The sequence below is a fragment of the Lynx rufus genome, unplaced genomic scaffold (genome assembly GCF_022079265.1).
Source record: "Lynx rufus isolate CCGP_SWC_20201006 ecotype Redwood Valley unplaced genomic scaffold, mLynRuf1.p SCAF_27, whole genome shotgun sequence".
Lineage (NCBI taxonomy): Eukaryota > Metazoa > Chordata > Mammalia > Carnivora > Felidae > Lynx > Lynx rufus.
Genome location: NW_025814842.1, coordinates 177,038 through 193,528, shown reverse-complemented (window position 1 = coordinate 193,528; position 16,491 = coordinate 177,038). Strand labels below are relative to the sequence as shown.

General features: G+C 58.3%; 1 protein-coding gene across 1 annotated transcript; it reads right to left on the bottom strand.

Annotated features, from left to right (window-relative positions):
* Nucleotides 1–2,486: 2,486 nt before the first annotated feature.
* On the bottom strand, nucleotides 2,487–3,830 carry FOXL3 (forkhead box L3). Its single transcript, XM_047089211.1, has 3 exons — nucleotides 3,724–3,830; nucleotides 3,160–3,328; nucleotides 2,487–2,885 (listed from the first exon to the last, which is right to left on the bottom strand). Exons 1-3 carry the CDS (start codon nucleotides 3,828–3,830, stop codon nucleotides 2,487–2,489), a joined length of 675 nt encoding a protein of 224 aa, XP_046945167.1.
* Between the last annotated feature and the right edge of the window lie 12,661 nt (nucleotides 3,831–16,491).

Genomic DNA, 16,491 nt, shown 5'->3' with positions numbered 1-16,491 from the left:
GATCCGTAACCGTGTGGCAGACATCTGCTCGGGGGTGATGTGGGGGTAATGTACGTATCGGTGATCAATCAGTGGATTTGCAAGAGAGGCATAAAGTCTTTAATTACAACGGCGCTGGGCGAGTCTGCGTGGTGGCAGTGGCATTTGAATAGGCCAGAGCCAGCCCTCACCCCTGCGATGTTGTCTGGTATTAAATGCCACTCACTCTGAGGGCTGGGAGACTTTGGGAAGTCGTGGGGTATCACACGCTGGCAAATTGAAAATGTCCCTTCGCGTTCGAGAACATGATGGATACCCTTTGCGAAACAAACGTAACACCTCCTGGCGCCCAGACCTCGCCTGCCCGGAGCCACCCTTTTCGCCACCCGGTAGCGTCTGCCCCAGACCGCGTGCGCAGGGAGCACACGCTAACCGCCTGTCTGGCCCCCCCAGGCGCACCCCCACCCCCCACCCCCCACCAAGGCTGGACCTTCTTCCAAAATTACCCTGTTTAGGACACAGGAATCTCCTGTTCGCCGTCAGGCTGTGCTCACCGGCACAAAACACAGGAAGAACACGGCTAGAACCCGAAAGATAAAACGCACATCGTATTCGCTTCATCGGTAGCAGAAAAATACACCTTCGGACGCCGTGTGCCCCCACTTATGTGTGACGGCACCAGCCGCATCGCGCCACCACCCAGGCCGGGTCGACTACCGTTAAAACAGCGCTCTCCGCACAACCGGCAAAGGGCCGTAAATAGCAGGCGTGCACACGGACGACACACACACGCACACACGGGCACAGGGCCCCTCCGAGCCGCACGAGCCTTAGTGTGGAGGAAACGTTAGCAGCCCAGCCCCAGAGCCACAGGCCGGGCCCGCCTGCTCCCCGGGCCCCATCTGTAGCACAGGGAGGGGGAATCACGCGACCGTCAACCAGGGCCGGTGTGCCTGCTCCGGAGACAGCCCCAGACGGGGGGCCAGCGCTGTGCCCGGTGGGCAGCAGGACCCACTGGTGTCGGGTGCCTTCCCAGGCAAGAGATCCGGCGGCAGGCGTGTTCGGAGAGGTGCCCTTGTTCCTGCTTTCCAGAGGGCTCCTTGAGGCAGGGCTCCCCTCCTCCCACGAGGCTGGCAGGCTGCCCCCTTGGCAAGGCCTGGCCAAACAGAGAGAGCGTCGGTGGGCAGGCGGTGGGCGCATCACCACCAGGGGTCATCTCCGGACTCAGGGACCAGGCGTTTCACAACATTTGCAAGCAACGGCCTTCTCCCCTCTTCTCAAAACAATGACGGCAACCCAAGGAGTCTGTACAGGGTGGACAAGTGATACTGTGGCGGTTTAACGACGCGTCTGAATCGGAAGCAAGCTAGTCCGAGTGAGTCCCTGCGTGGCTCTGTCTCTACCTCCTGCCTGCCTTCCTTTACTGGTCTGGGTTTTTCAGAGTCCGATAAAGCCCGACCATGTAATTCCCAGCTGAGACAGCCAGCCTTCTTGGGCGTGTTTTTGTTGTTTACGGAATTAGCCAATCATTGTCACCTAGTGGATCAGATTAGGTGTAATCCATACTAATGTTCAAATTAAGTCATGGAAAGCAATTAACTCTGCAAAAATGGGCTGGTGAAAAATGATAAGGTTGGTCAAATAGTTTCACTGTGCATAATTGTGTTTTTTAAGATGCCCGTCTCCACACGGTAATTAAATCATTTACATTTCAAATGGAGTGTACCCACCTCCAATGCCTGTAATTGTGCACTCCCTAATTGTACAGCTCAAGTGTAGCAGAATCTGTCAGCCGCCTGCTACGTAGTGTCTGCTTTCTTGGGAGACCAGCCGGGCGGAACACGCCCAAATAGGAGCTAACTCCCTGCTCCCAAGAACCAAGAAAAGTGTGCTTCCCCCCATGTTGTCCCAAATTTGGAGCCCCCCTTGCTCCTCCCGTCTTCCTGCCTTCTTTCCTGTATAAAACAGCGCACGGGATTTCTGAAGCAAGCAATCGTTGGATATTCTGTCCGCAACAACTTCCGATCACATCGTCCGTAACAGGGCCACGGTCAAAAACTCGGGGACGACGTTCATGGGGTCAAGGAATATCTGGTTTCACCGTCTGCACTTTTAGCTCTGGGAAGACGCCCACCCACCTCGCCATCTGCATCCAGAGCTCACGGGCAGCTTCCAGGGTGTGGGGTCTGTGCAGCTAGTTCTCAGAAGACAGAGGGATGAGGTGCTGCCTTGTCTGTGAGTGAGTGTGGCCCCGAACCTGTATTCATATCCCTCAGAGTGGGGCTGCTCAGTGAACCTAGGGCAGGACCCCGTGGGTCTTCCTGCAAGGGAACTTGTGAAGGGTGAAGCCAGAAGACTGACCTCTTGTCCCTCCAGCCCATGCTGACGTTCGGCACGGAACACGAGTCTGCGGAAGTTAGCAGGATGTGGCAAAACCTGGCTTCTTGGCTGGAGGTGGGGCCGAAATCGCCCGGAAGCCCCGGGACCGACCGGGCGCCAGCCCGGCCTCATATGGTCCACAGGTGGAGGTTCATTGGCTGGGCCTCCAGCCGGGGGGTTCTGCCCTCCTGCTGGCCGTAGGGACCCTTGAGCCCCGGGAAAGGGCCCGGCGCCGACAGGATGTAGTCAATGCTGAACTTGATGCCCCTGTGCTCCTCCTTCCCCAGGGCGGCTGGGCTGGCAGCGGCGGGGGGCGGGCCTGGGGCCGGCTCAGGGGGCCCCTGCGGCCCCTCCGGCCCCTCCGCGCCCCCCGCACGCGCCTGCCCCGCCCCCTCGCGCTTGGGGCCGCGGCGCCGGCGCCGCCTCCGATAGTTGCCGTTCTCGAAGAGGTCCAGCAGCGACTCGCAGCCGGCCGCCAACGTCCAGTAGTTACCCTTGCCCTTCTCGTGGCCCTCCGTCCGAGGCACCTGCGGGAGAGGGAGGGGCTGGCTCCCGGCGCGCTCCCGCCCGCCCCTCCAGGCGCTGGCTGGCTTCACCGAGGGCTCCAGGGTGAGCCCCGGGGCAGGGGCCCGACCTTGGGGTGGGTGGCGCTGCTCACGGGGCAGGTTGGAGGCTTGCTGCTCTACAGTCCATCCCCGCCCCCAGCCAGGAAGGACTTGGCCCAGGAGTCCCCAGGCCGAGGACACCCAGGGGCCACTCCGGGGAGCGGGGTGGGGGGGGGGTGGGGCGATGGGGGCTCACCTTCACGAAGCAGCTGTTGAGGGACAGGTTGTGGCGGATGGAGTTCTGCCAGGCGCGCTGGTTGGCTCGGTAGTAGGGGAACTCGCGCGTGATGAAGTCGTAGATGCCGGACAGGGTCACCCTGCCCGAGGGGCTCTGCTGGATGGCCATGGCGATCAGCGCGATGTAGCTGCAAATAGGGGCGCATGGGGCCACCCGGGGCTGAGGCGGAGGCCGCCCCCCGCGCCTGGGGGCCCCTCTGGCCAGCCTTTCCCTGCGCCAGGGGCCCCTCCAGAGGGCGCGCGCGCCTCTGCCCCCAGGGCGCTCGGGGTTGTTGGGGAGCCTGAGCCCTGGAGCTCCCCGCTCCCCGCCTCTGCCCAGACCCCAGAAGCTCTCCCTCACACTTGGGAGTTTCTTCAGGGAGGCGGAGAGAGCCTTTCTGGCTACTTCTAAGCGTGCAGACGCGTCCCGTCTCCCGGCACTGCCCCGCCCCGAGAAGACAGCCATCCCGCGTCCCAGGCGCGTCCTAGAGAAGAAGGTTGCCGGCCCCCAGGCTCCTACCGCCCCCCCCCGGCCCCGGGTCACCTGTACGCGGGCCTCGTGAGCCGCTTCTGCTCGTCGGAGCTGCCCACCGGGTAGTCGTCGGCGTCATAATTGAAACAATTGTAGGGATACTGCGAGCTGTCAAACATCTTGGCGCGCCCGGCACCCGCGGGGGCCACCGTGGCAGTTGCCGCCTCCTCCGTGCCGTCCGCCAGCCCGCCGGGTCTTTGCTGAGGTCCTGCTGGACGCGCGCCAGCCGCGTCTGCACTGTGGGCTGCTCTCCGCCCGAGCGGGGAACCTGGGCTTCTGGGGTCCCCCGCCCGCGCCCACCCCGTTCCCTCGCATCCAATCCCGGCGCGGGGGAGGCCCCAGCCACCGGCAAGGCTGCGGAGGGTTGCGGAGCGGGGGCTTTTGGTGACCCTCTGACCGGCCCACGGACCCAGGGAGGAGGGAGCCGCGCGCCGCGCCGGGTGGTCTGACGGGCGGGGCGCCACTCCCGCCTCCCGCCCCTGTCGCTTCGCTTCGCGGCGTCGCCGCGCTCCGGCTCCCTCCGCTGGGCCCCAGGGTTCCAGGCAGAGTCGCTGGGCAGCCCTCCCACACCACAGTCCCGAGAGCCCGAGCTGGGGCTCCTCGCTGGGGCTCCTCCCTGCCCTGGTGGACGTCTCCTCAGAGCTCCCGGGTCTGTGCGCCCTGGGCGCGTAGGGGGACCCCTAGGCTCCTCCCGGGAACCCATCACCAGAGTGGACTCTTGGGTTGCCAGAGCCAGGAGCCAGGCCACAGAGAGGGTGAGAGTGTCGCTGCCCTCCAGCCCCCGGCCGCCCGCCTCCTTCTGCCCAGGCAGCAGGTCCAGGCAGGGTAGTTTGGGTCCAGCTGGCGCGTCCCTGCCTGGAGCACTGGGTCACAGCCAGGTCAGAGACGCGGGGTCCAGCATTTCCTCCAAGGCCCCGGGTCCCAGCGGCACCGTCTCTCCCTGCGCACAAGGGTGCCTTCTGCGGGGGGGGGGGGGCCCAGCAAGGGGTTCGGGCCTGTGCTGTGAGGGAGCCCCTGAGCGCTGGGTGCCCAGAGCTTGCGGTCCTGGGAGCACACTTCACAGCTAAGCCAGCGCTTCAGCTCCAGAGTCGCGATTCGTGCACAAAAGAAGACAAGGTGTGGGAACTTTAGGGGGGAAAAACGAGGTGGGATCTTGGTGGGCTTGGTGGGGGGGGTGGGGGATGGGGTGTTCTCAGTGGACGTGGACCGCCACCAGAGGCATTTCCGTGAAACCTCCGCAGAGTTCTGCATTGGCCCATGTCTGTGAACCTGCCTGAGGCCAGGAAGCCTGGATAGTCTTCATCTAGAAAATCCTCCCTTCAAAGCAGACTTTTAGCTCGGAAATGACCTGTGTCCCGTCTGGCCGGTGGGCGCCACGAGGGCCCCTGCCGCCCCTGGCGAAGAGGGGCGGGCAGGCCCGCGAGGTGCAGCTGGTCCCCCAGCGCACCCAGGGGGCTGTGCCCTCGCGCCTCCTAGCTTTGGTGCCACGGCTGGCTTCTGCTTGGGATGGGAAGCGGCCTGGGGCTCAAACACGTCCGATGGCTCCGTGTCGTCCTATCAGACGTCAGAATTACAGACGCTGGGCTGCGGGAGCACAAGAGGGCACAGCCCCTCCTGAGAACGTTTCGGCAGTTTGTTAAAACACGAAAGTGACCGCAGTCTTAGCCGGCGATTACACTCTGAGCATTTATCCCAGAGACATGGAAACTGAGATTTGCACAAACACCTGTACACACGTGTTCACAGCAGCTCTTTTTGTCACACCCCCGCACGTCCCCTGACAGGGAAGTGGTTACACAGGCTGCGGTCCCTCCACGCCACAGGGCCCCTCAGCCAAGCAGCCCGCCGTTGACACAGCAACAGCCTGGAAGGGTCTCCAGCTGAGCGCACAAGCCAGTCTCAAGGGCTCACAGACTACATGCTGCCGTTTATACGACAAAATGGAGAAAGGGAGAACAGATAGTGGTTTCCAGAGGCTGGGGGGCGGGGGAGGCGGGTGCAGGCAGGAGGGAGGGGCCCCTGTGGCCTTGACACGCTGTGCGGGTCCTGACTGCGTCAGTGTGGGGGCCTTGGTTACGGGATTGTGCCTGGAGTTCTCCAAGATGTCACCGTAGGGGGAACCGGGTGAAGGGTCCATGGGATCTCTGTTTTATTTCTTGTGACATGTGGAATCTACAATTATCTCAAAATAAAAAGTTTGACTACATAACCCTGCAGTGGTCCTGGAGACCCTCTGCCTACCCCCACCCCCACTACCATCACGGTGCTGAGGCCCGAAGGGGCCACCCATGAGGAGCAAACTCGAGACAGAGCGGTCACCAGTGGGTGCCAAAGACAGGGACTCCCATTGCCCCTGCCCGGCTGGGGCTTTTCTCTGCTGAATCCCCGTGACTAGGCGTGCCCCCTGCCAGCCCTGTTCTTGTCTTTGTCCTTCCCTCCCTCCCTCCCGTCAGGCTCGGGCGCATTCTCAGCTGGGTTCTGAGACTTGCTCTCCCGGGACCCCCACAGTCAGGCAGGAGCAGTGGACACAGACGAGGTGGCAGCTGGCAGAGCTCCAGGCCTGCCCCGTCCCGGCCAGCGAGGTCAGCCAGCAGCAGGGACCCTGCTCGCCGGGGCTTACGCTAAGGACCTTGAAGCCTTTGTCACACATATGATGGACAAGCATGCAACAACGGTGGCCACTTCACTCCGGCCTTCCAAATCTCAGCGAATGGCTCCTGTGGCCACCGCAAACCCTGACCTCACAAGGGGTGGGGGTGGGGGGGGGTCCCTGAGCTGGAGGAACCCAGAACCCCCGTGTTCCCCTTTTGCCTCACCTCTCGTGGGGAGTCGTCTCCTCTAGGCTGGGGCCACACACCTAGCCCTTTATACACCCATGTGTGCTGGCCCACCCTCCGAAAACGAAGGCCACATACCGGCCTGTAGAGAAACAGATGACAAGGATCCCAGGCCCTCAGCTGCTGAAGAGCAGAGCCCGAGTTTGAAACCAGTTGGAACTCAAGAGCTGGCATTCTCAAAGACCCGCGCTCTGTCTGTGTGTCACTTCCGGGACCTGATGCAGAACGGCGTCAGAATAGCATGACGTGGTGCGGCCGTCCTTCCCAGCTGCCGTCCGGGCTCCTTCACGTGGAGTGTGATTTGGTCCCAGACCGTCCTGGCGGGATGCTGCGACCCGTGTAAAGCGGGCAGACACGCTCGACCGGTTGGCCGGTTCTGGTGGAGTCCGTGTTTGGAGGTGCAAGCCCGGTCACCCTTCCGCGTCTGTGGGTCTGAGACCTCGTCTGGGCTCATAGTCTGGTTCTGGCTCATCCCTTGGGATCCAGGAGCCAGCATCCCAGTCACCCGCCAGCTGCTTTGAAACCCACCAGTGAGGACGAGCAGTCCATTTGAGCTCGCGAGACACAGAAGCCACCACCAAGGAGAGTTCTCGGAGCAACCGGCTGAACCCGCCTTCGGTCTGACGCCTCCCACGAGAAGCTAAGCCAGACACGGCCACCTGTTTCGTTTGGGCCCGTACATGCATCTAAATGCCCAGCGGTCACAAGGACCAAAGTTTTCTCACCAACTCTCGTGGGCCAGGACTGCTCTGAGTTCTCTGTGTGTCCACTCACTCAGTCCGTTCACGACTCTGCGTGGACTGGCACGTGGCCTGGTCAGGGCATCAGTCGTGCCTCTCACCGCTCTCAAAAAAAGACGCGGAACGAGTCGCCCTACGCCGACAACACTGGTGATCTCTGGGGGAGAGAACCAGCCATAGGAGCTTAGTTTCGACAAGTTCCGTGCGTTTCTGGCGTAATAAACGTACTACGTGAATTCACGTTGATCACTGTTTCTGTTGTTGTGGAACCAGTTGTCACAAACTGCGTGGCTTCGCTCGCCCCCCACTTGCCAGTCAAACTGCCGAGTCACGGCTGTTTCTGGGCGGTCACAGAACCGAGGTTCCAGGGAAACGGGCCTGTCTGAGGGCAGAGCACCTGCTCACCTGGGCACAGCGGCCCCTCCCCGCTCTGGCCGGCAGGGGGCGCGGCGGCGGGTGTCGGTCTGGTCAGGGAGCCGCCTGGAAAGGGAGAAGCCTGCAGGGTCCCTCACCTCATCTCCACCGAGGTGCTGGGAGACCCCGTCTTGGACTTTCCTCCTGAGGTCGCAGGGGGCAGGCGGGGAGTCTTCGGAGCATTAAAGGAACGACATGCGTTGTTGGTCGATTGCGTAGAAAGTACTGGTTGGTCAGTTAGGAAATTTTCTAACAGATTTGGGGGTCTTAGAATTCTGAAACACGTGCTTGACTTACTTGAAAATCAACTTAGTTATTCGGGGCCTGGCAGTGAGAAGGAAGGGTTCTCTGATCTTGAGCCAAAACGTCCTGAAAATACTACTCGTGATAGTAACATCAGCAGCAAACGCGGACCAGCAACGTCCTAAGATTTTTTTTTTTACATATATTAACTGACTTCTCAGGACGGACCCTCGAGTAACCCTCCTGGCCATTCCTGGCTCACAGCGTCCCCCCACGTCACACTATCTGTGTGTGGTGGGGAGGGGGTTTGAACCCAGGCCCTCCAGGAAGGTGACAGCAACTGCGGGTGTCAGAAGGCGGCCTGGGGCACGCCCACACGTGCGTCCAGAGGGCTGTGGGAGGACACGGAATGGGAGTGTGCAGGGAACCTCGGGGCACCAGCCGCGGGAACCCTGTCCGAGACCAGCGTTAGCGCCTCGGTGGGCCTCACCACCACACCCAGAGTGGCAACGCAGTGCTTGATAAACTCGTATTTGGAGCAGAGGGAAAGAGGGTGGGGAGGGGGAGAGGAACACGGGGCTTTCAGAGGGTCTCCGGAGCATCTTGTTACAGCTTGCTCACGATTGCAAGTTGTTGCAGAAAGTTTAAAAGATACAGAAAGGTATGAAAATAAAAATCACGTGCTGGAACATATCCTTTCGATTTCGGAAGGCAGGAACCATACCAACACGTAGTATTCTTCAAGAATTCGATTTTTCATGGTGAAGAGTGTTGAATGAATGTGGGGCGCCTGGGTGGCTCAGTCGGTTGAGCGTCCGACTTCGGCTCAGGTCACAATCTCACGGTTTGTGGGTTCGAGCCCCGCGTCGGGCTCTGTGCCGACGGCTCGGAGCCTGGAGCCTGCTTTGGATTCTGTCTCCTCCTCTCTCTGCCCCTCCCCATGTGTGCTCTGTCTCTCAAAAATAAATAAATGTAAAAAAAAAAAAAAAAAAGAACGTTGAATGTGTCAGAATTCGCGTATAAGTCACATTTTAAACGCAAATAATTTCACTCTGCGGATCCTCCAATGTGTGCCCGTGGATCTATTCCTGCTAAGTTTCCTTAAAAATCAGGTGCCAACCTGAAAGGGCAGAATCTGCCTTCAAGGCTTGCTCCTGCTCAGCAGGTGGTGGTAGGGTGCGTGCCACGTTCCTGACCTTGTGAGAGAAGTTCTCCGACGCGGCACGCACACACGGCAGCTTGCACTGTTTTCTGAGTGGCTGTGCTGGAGCCCCCTGGAGCCAGGAGGGGGGGGGATTTGGTTTTTTTTCTCCCAGCTTCCAGTGGGTGATCGTGGACCCTGGAACCCCACACTTTAGCCAAAGAAAGGACATAGCTAATTCCATAAATCCTGCCCCCAAAGGGGGAGGGTGTGCCTCACGCTCGCTCCTGCCCACGGAGAGCCCCTCTGTGATGGCTCAGGAAGTGCCTTGTGTCGCTTCCCACTGGCTGGCTAGGGTCACCGCTGTCCTCCAACCATTGCAGCCGGGGGATTGCAGTTCTCGCCCTGGAAATGCCAGCCCTGGTGCCTGGAAGCAAGGTCAGGTCTGCTCAGGTCACAGGACGGAGGCTCACAAGGGAAGCACTCCCTCCGGAGGAGCCACAGGTCCGGGAGAACGAAGGGAGGCCTGCCTCTGACCGTGAGGCTGCCAGCAGGCTGCAGGCATATTGCAGAGTGTGCTGTGGTGGAGAACAGACTGTCCTACGTTTTGCTCATTGCAAGGACGTATGCAGTAGCTCACTAGAAACAGGGATAGCTAGCTACGAGTAGACAGGTAGACAGGGTGAGCCCTTCCTCTCCTGACAAGCCAGCTTTGAGCAACTGTGCATAGATGGAAAAGCGTTTGCAATTTATGTAAAAGTTTTGACACAGTGTATTTTGTTATCTACGCTGGGTGATGCACCACTCCAGACTTAGTGGGTTAAGCTAACAAACATCTGACGTCTTGCAGGGTTTCTGAGAGTCAAATCTGCTGTGGCTTAGCTGACTGGTTTCACTCGGGGTCTCTCATGAGGCCGCAGTTACGGTGTCACCCAGGGTTGTGTCGTCTGAAGGCTCTTTGGGGCTCCCGTTCCGAGAAGCCTCCCCCGTGCCTGCTGTCTGGTGCCAGCTGCTGGCAGGGGTGGGGGTGGGGCGCTCAGGTCCTCACCACGCAGGCCTCTCCATCAAGCCACTCCCAGCAAGGCGGGTAACTTCCCCTGCACAGGAGATCTGAGAGAAGGAGAGGCAGAAGCCTAGTGTCTTCTGTATCCTAGTCTTGGAAGTGACCTGTATTCTACTGGCCTCTCAGACCAACCTGGGTGCCGCCTTGGGGGGGGGGGCCCACAGGGACGTGAACAGCAGGAGGCATGGACCACACGGTGCCCACACGGGGGCTGCTACTACCATGAGAAGTGGGAACCCTTGACTCCAGCAGCGGGGATGGCGTGGAGTAGAGAATCAGCAAGTGCTGAGGACCCAGTCGGCGGGTGCCAGGGCTCAGTGTGGGAGAGGGAGGTGCCTTGGAGGAATGTTACAAGTTCAGTGCACAAGACAAGCGGGGGGCTGGGAGGAGGTTGGTGGGGACTGAACCACGCGACGTTGCTCATCTGAAATGTTCAGTGAGGACTTACTATGTGCTGGGGGCCAGGCGGAGCAGAAAGCAATCCCAGCCTAGTGGGGGAGTAGATGGTCTCCATTCCCAGCCCAGTGGGGGAGCAGGGAGTCTCAAAAAGAGGGAGAAGCCCTGTGACAGGACATACTGAGGCACTCGGGAGAAGGACCAGGGCACTCCCCTCCACCGATGGAATGTTTGAACAGCGCTCAGAATAGGAATGAACAGCATCAAAATTGGCAAAGATGAAGTCAAGCTTTCGCTTTTTGCAGATGACATGATATTATACATGGAAAATCCGATAGACTCCACCAAAAGTCTGCTAGAACTGATACACGAATTCAGCAAAGTCGCAGGATACAAAATCAATGTACAGAAATCAGTTGCATTCTTATACACTAACAACGAAGCAACAGAAAGACAAATAAAGAAACTGATCCCATTCACAATTGCACCAAGAAGCATAAAATACCTAGGAATAAATCTAACCAAAGATGTAAAGGATCTGTATGCTGAAAACTATAGAAAGCTTATGAAGGTAATTGAAGAAGATTTAAAGAAATGGAAAGACATTCCCTGCTCATGGATTGGAAGAATAAATATTGTCAAAATGTCAATACTACCGAAAGGTCTACACATTCAATGCAATCCCAATCAAAATTGCACCAGCATTCTTCTCGAAACTAGAACAAGCAATCCTAAAATTCATATGGAACCACAAAAGGCCCCGAAGAGCCAAAGGAATTTTGAAGAAGAAGACCAAAGCAGGAGGCATCACAATCCCAGACTTTAGCGTCTCCTACAAAGCTTTAATCATCAAGACAGCATGGTATTGGCACAAAAACAGACACACAGTTCAATGGAATAGAATAGAAACCCCAGAACTAGACGCACAAACGTATGGCCAACTCATCTTTGACAAACCAGGAAAGAACATCCAATGGAAAAAAGACAGCCTCTTTAACAAATGGTGCTGGGAGAACTGGACAGCAACATGCAGAAGGTTGAAACTAGACCACTTTCTCACACCATTTACAAAAATAAACTCAAAATGGATAAAGGACCTAAATGTGAGACAGGAAACCATCAAAACCTTAGAGGAGAAAGCAGGAAAAGACCTCTCTGACCTCAGCCGTAGCAATCTCTTACTCGACACATCCCCAAAGGCAAGGGAATTAAAAGCAAAAGTGAATTACTGGGACCTTATGAAGATAAAAAGCTTCTGCACAGCAAAGGAAACAACCAACAAAACCAAAAGGCAACCAACAGAATGGGAAAAGATACTTGCAAATGACATATCGGACAAAGGGCTAGTATCCAAAATCTGTAAAGAGCTCACCAAACTCCACACCCGAAAAACAAATAACCCAGTGAAGAAATGGGCAGAAAACATGAATAGACACTTCTCTAAAGAAGACATCCGGATGGCCAACAGGCACATGAAAAGATGCTCAACGTCGCTCCTCATCAGGGAAATACAAATCAAAACCACACTGAGATACCACCTCACGCCAGTCAGAGTGGCTAAAATGAACAAATCAGGAGACTAGATGCTGGAGAGGATGTGGAGAAACGGGAACCCTCTTGCACTGTTGGTGGGAATGCAAACTGGTTCAGCTGCTCTGGAAGACAGTATGGAGGTTCCTCAAAAAATTAAAAATAGATCTACCCTATGACCCAGCAATAGCACTGCTATGAATTTACCCAAGGGATATGGGAGTACTGATGCATAGGGACACTTGTACCCCAATGTTCATAGCAGCACTCTCAACAATAGCCAAATTATGGAAAGAGCCTAAATGTCCATCAACTGATGAATGGATAAAGAAATTGTGGTTTAGGGGCGCCTGGGTGGCGCAGTCGGTTGAGCATCCGACTTCAGCCAGGTCACGATCTCGCGGTCCGTGAGTTCGAGCCCTGCATCAGGCTCTGGGCTGATGGCTCGGAGCCTGGAGCCTGTTTCCGATTCTGTGTCTCCCTCTCTCTCTGCCCCTCCCCCATTCATGCTCTGTCTCTCTCTGTCCCAAAAATAAATAAAAAACGTTGAAAAAAAAATTTAAAAGAAATTGTGGTTTATATACACAATGGAGTACTACGTGGCAATGAGAAAGAATGAAATATGGCCCTTTGTAGCAACACGGACGGAACTGGAGAGTGTGATGCTAAGTGAAATAAGTCATACAGAGAAGGACAGATACCGTATGTTTGCACTCTTAGGTGAATCCTGAGAAACTTAACAGAAACCCATGGGGGAGGGGAAGGAAAGAAAAAAAAGGAGGTTAGAGTGGGAGAGAGCCAAAGCATAAGAGACTCTTAAAACCTGAGAACAAACTGAGGGTTGATGGGGGGTGGGAGGGAGGGGAGGGTGGGTGATGGGTAGTGAGGAGGGCACCTTTTGGGATGAGCACTGGGTGTTGTATGGAAACCAATTTGACAGTAAATTTCATATATTGAAAAAAAAAAGAATAGGAATGAACAAAAATATGGTTGGTGTGGGGCAGAGAGCGCTAGGATGGGAGGCTGTGCAAAAGCCCTGTGGCACCATGGAGGTGGTGCGTCCATAGCTTCCACTGCCCTCCCCATGAGCCCCAGACTTCTTCTGTGTTGAAGAGAGTGTCTGTATGTGTTTACTGGTGCACAGAACTTCCACTCAATTCTCGGTGAGGATAATTCATCCATTCGGGGGTAGTTTTTGAGTGGCAGGCACCGTACCGATCCTCCTGGGACAATGAAGAGGCCCCTTGCCTAGGGCCACCGAGTCCTGGTCGCTGTAGGACAGGCGGGCCTGGTTGGTGCTCAGGTGGCTGGCTGAGGACCCACCTGCCAGGCAGATGAGCGTCCCCACGGCCCCTCCGCCCTGAGCCCCTGGATTGGGGTCACTGGCTTTTAGAGCGGGTCTTGCTGTTCGCGGGCTCTCCTCCAGGTGGTGCCAGTGGACCAGGCATGGGGAGTGTCCTTGGTGCAGGCCTCCCCAGGCCTTTCCTGGGGCCTTTCCCGAACGATGGTGACCGCGGGACATATCTGGCCACGGCGGCCAGTGGTGGGGAGTTGTCTCCTACCGCAGGCTAGCCTGGTCCGGGCCCCGCACCTGCTGTACCCCATCCGGTCTGACCTGCGGTTGGCCTCTTTAAAGGTTTCAGCCCACTGTTCCCGTTCAGAACGCCAGGCCGGGAGCTGTCCTCACCCCACTGAGACGGGGTGGACACCGTACCCAGTTCCCAGGCGGGCTCTGAGCCCCCTCCTTCCCAGGGCCAGCTGCAAGCAGAGTGGGGAGGGCCCTCCTCGCGACGTGGGGACTCTGGGGTCAGAGGCGTGTCGTCCCTCACCGCCCACCGCAGCCCACACCCAGGCGGAGGCTGCTCGAGGCCTCCTCTGCTCGCCTCTTCTGTTAAGGTCCCTCTGGGAGGGGTGTCCCTCAGGGACACGTGGAGGAGTTTCCCTGGGAGACTGGCCAGGGTGTGGGAGGGACGTGGGAGGGCAGGTGGGAGCCCCTTGGGCGCTGGGTACTGTGTTCACCCTGTCCCAGTGGGGTGAGGACAGCTCCTCTGCCTGGGGGCTTGGCCTTTGGGGCTCTGGCCCCAGGGGTCTGTGCATTCAGCTTACTCCCAGGTGACTGGGTGCCAGGTACACTGTGGGGGCCACCGGGGGTGGGGGGAGGAGTCCTGCAGCCCGTGAGGCTCCCTTGTCACCCTTCTGTGGGCCATGGGGGTGTCCTTTGCTGTTCGTGCATCTCAGGCTTCTGGATGGGGGGCCTGGAAACAAGAGGGGGTCCACCCACTTGCACTACTAAGCCCCACTACAGCCATGTTGTCCCCTCGTGAGGGTCCCTCGTTACACATTGGTTTCCTTGTTTATTTACTTCCTTTAATTTGGGTAGTGGTCCGAGCCAAGAGCCTGCGGCCTCTGTCTGGGTGCCCCCCCCACCCCCCGCCTCCCGCCTGCCCCTCACTTCTCCAGAATGAGTCCCCCGGCCCACTGAGGGGGCACTGGTTTTGACACCCCCCCCACCCCACCACCCCGTTTTTTGTTTTTGTTTCTGTTTACATCACGTTTGAGTTCTCGCCCGCACTTTCTCCTGGGCCCCTCTTGAAATTTCTGTCCAGTCTGTGGACCAGGCAGGCTGGGTGACGCCCCCAGGAGACCCGACTTGCACCAAGAGGAGTTTTGTGGAAAGCCCTTTTTCTTCATTTTGTTCGGGACCGGCTCCCTCTGCCCCCCGCCTCTCTCCACCCCACGAGGTTTCATAGGAGTCCCGGGGCAGGCCGGTCTGGGTGTGGGTCTGTGTTCTCTCTCAGCAGCTGACGGTGTGTAGGGGCGAGGTGTGGTCTGAGCTTAAAGACAGAAAGAGGGTCTCCTGCGTCTAAGGGTCTGGCCGATCCAGGCCCCGAACACCTCTCGCTCACCGCGTCGGATTCAGGAAAGTCGTTTCTCCGGTCGGGGACTCAGTTGTGACAGCTGTAAAATGACATAGTTGGGCGGGGGGTTCTCTCGGGCGGTGCTGACCCTACGGCCTCCAGGCCCGCAGCCCAGCCCCTGACCCCACCTCCTCCCCCTGTATCTTCAGCCGCATTCCGGACGTGTGCCGGAGAAGCTGATGGGCGCACCTTACGAAGCCTTGCGTAACCCCGCCATCAGGCCGCACAGAACAGCGGAGCCTGCTCCTTCCCTCCTGCTCCCACCACCGCGTCCCCGGGGAGTCCCGCCCCTCTCCCTGGATGCGCTCGCTTCCATTCTTGTGTTACCTCCGTGCTTGACAGGCGTATGTTAAACTTTATATTTCAAGTTTCACCTAACACCTGTCGACTTTGCCTCTTGCAGAGAGGGCTTAGCGCTCAGACCACGTCCTCCCCGGCCCCGGCCCGCCTCGGTCACACCACCTGTGCTTTCTTTGGAGCAATAATGTGGGGCATGTCTGTAAATACCGTCCAGAGCTGAGTCGTGAGTTCCCGTAATTGCACATCCTCTCCCGAGGAGCTGATCCTCTGCACAGAACGGCCTTTCCTGTCTGCCCGGTTCCCGGAAGGTGCTCGTCACCGGCTGGGCTGTGCTGTTGTCTCTTCCGGTTCCTCGAAACAACCGAAGAGCCGGTTCCTCGCTGTTCCACGTCTTCCTGGACACGGCCCTCCCGCCCCCGTTCTGCCCACCGATCCGGGCTGGCATCCCTCCCCGTTCCTGCTTCCTGGTCTGCTGGCACGGCCTCCTGGGCACAGGCCGTTCAGGGCCCGTGTCCTCACCCAGGCCCGGTAGGCTCCTCGGTGGGCGGTTGGCCTGCTGGGCCGTTGAGGGAATGTGGCTTCTGGCGTCGTGCCCTTCGTATCCCAGTGGCTGAGCCTTGGGAAAGTGCTTCCCTGTGTCGCGGGGACGAGGAGCCTCCTTTCTGCCTGAGACGCCCTCTTCCCAAGTGGCCTCGGCCTTCGGACTTGTGCGTCGGCTTCGCACTGGCCGATTTTAGCAAGGACCCTTCTAAGTCAGTTTAGTGAGAGCCTCGCCCTGGATGTCGGATCGGGTCCCCATCCCCCAGGGGGTGTCTGGTCCCCCCGGCCCGCTTCAGCAAGAATCCTGACCCCATGCCTCCTCAGTAATTTCCAGCCCACTGACCCCCTGCTCCGTGGCTGCGAATCCCCGCTTTGTCACGCCGTGTCCTGAGCTGAGCCTGGGTGAACAGGGACGTCCCTGTGCCCACAGTGTGCTCTCACTGCCAGCCTGCGCTGGGCTTTCTCTGAGACACCTGCACGTTCTGGTGCCAATGATTCTGCCTGGCTTTTGAAGGGCGGCAGATTACGTCACCCCGAGATGGGCCTCTTTGGCGTGAGGATTGTTTCGAGCTGGTTGTTTTGAGAGTCAGCAGACACAGGAGATACTCTGAAGTGGAGTGGAACTTACCCGTTTGCCGGGGACGTTCGCGCTGAGAAG

Coding starts and splice junctions, on each gene's coding strand:
- FOXL3 (XM_047089211.1), bottom strand. CDS start 3,830: ATGTTTGACAGCTCGCAGTATCCCTACAATTGTTTCAATTATGACGCC. Junction 3,329..3,723: donor CTCACGAGGCCCGCGTACAG/GTGACCCGGGGC, acceptor CCCTATTTGCAG/CTACATCGCGCTGATCGCCA. Junction 2,886..3,159: donor TCAACAGCTGCTTCGTGAAG/GTGAGCCCCCAT, acceptor CCTCTCCCGCAG/GTGCCTCGGACGGAGGGCCA.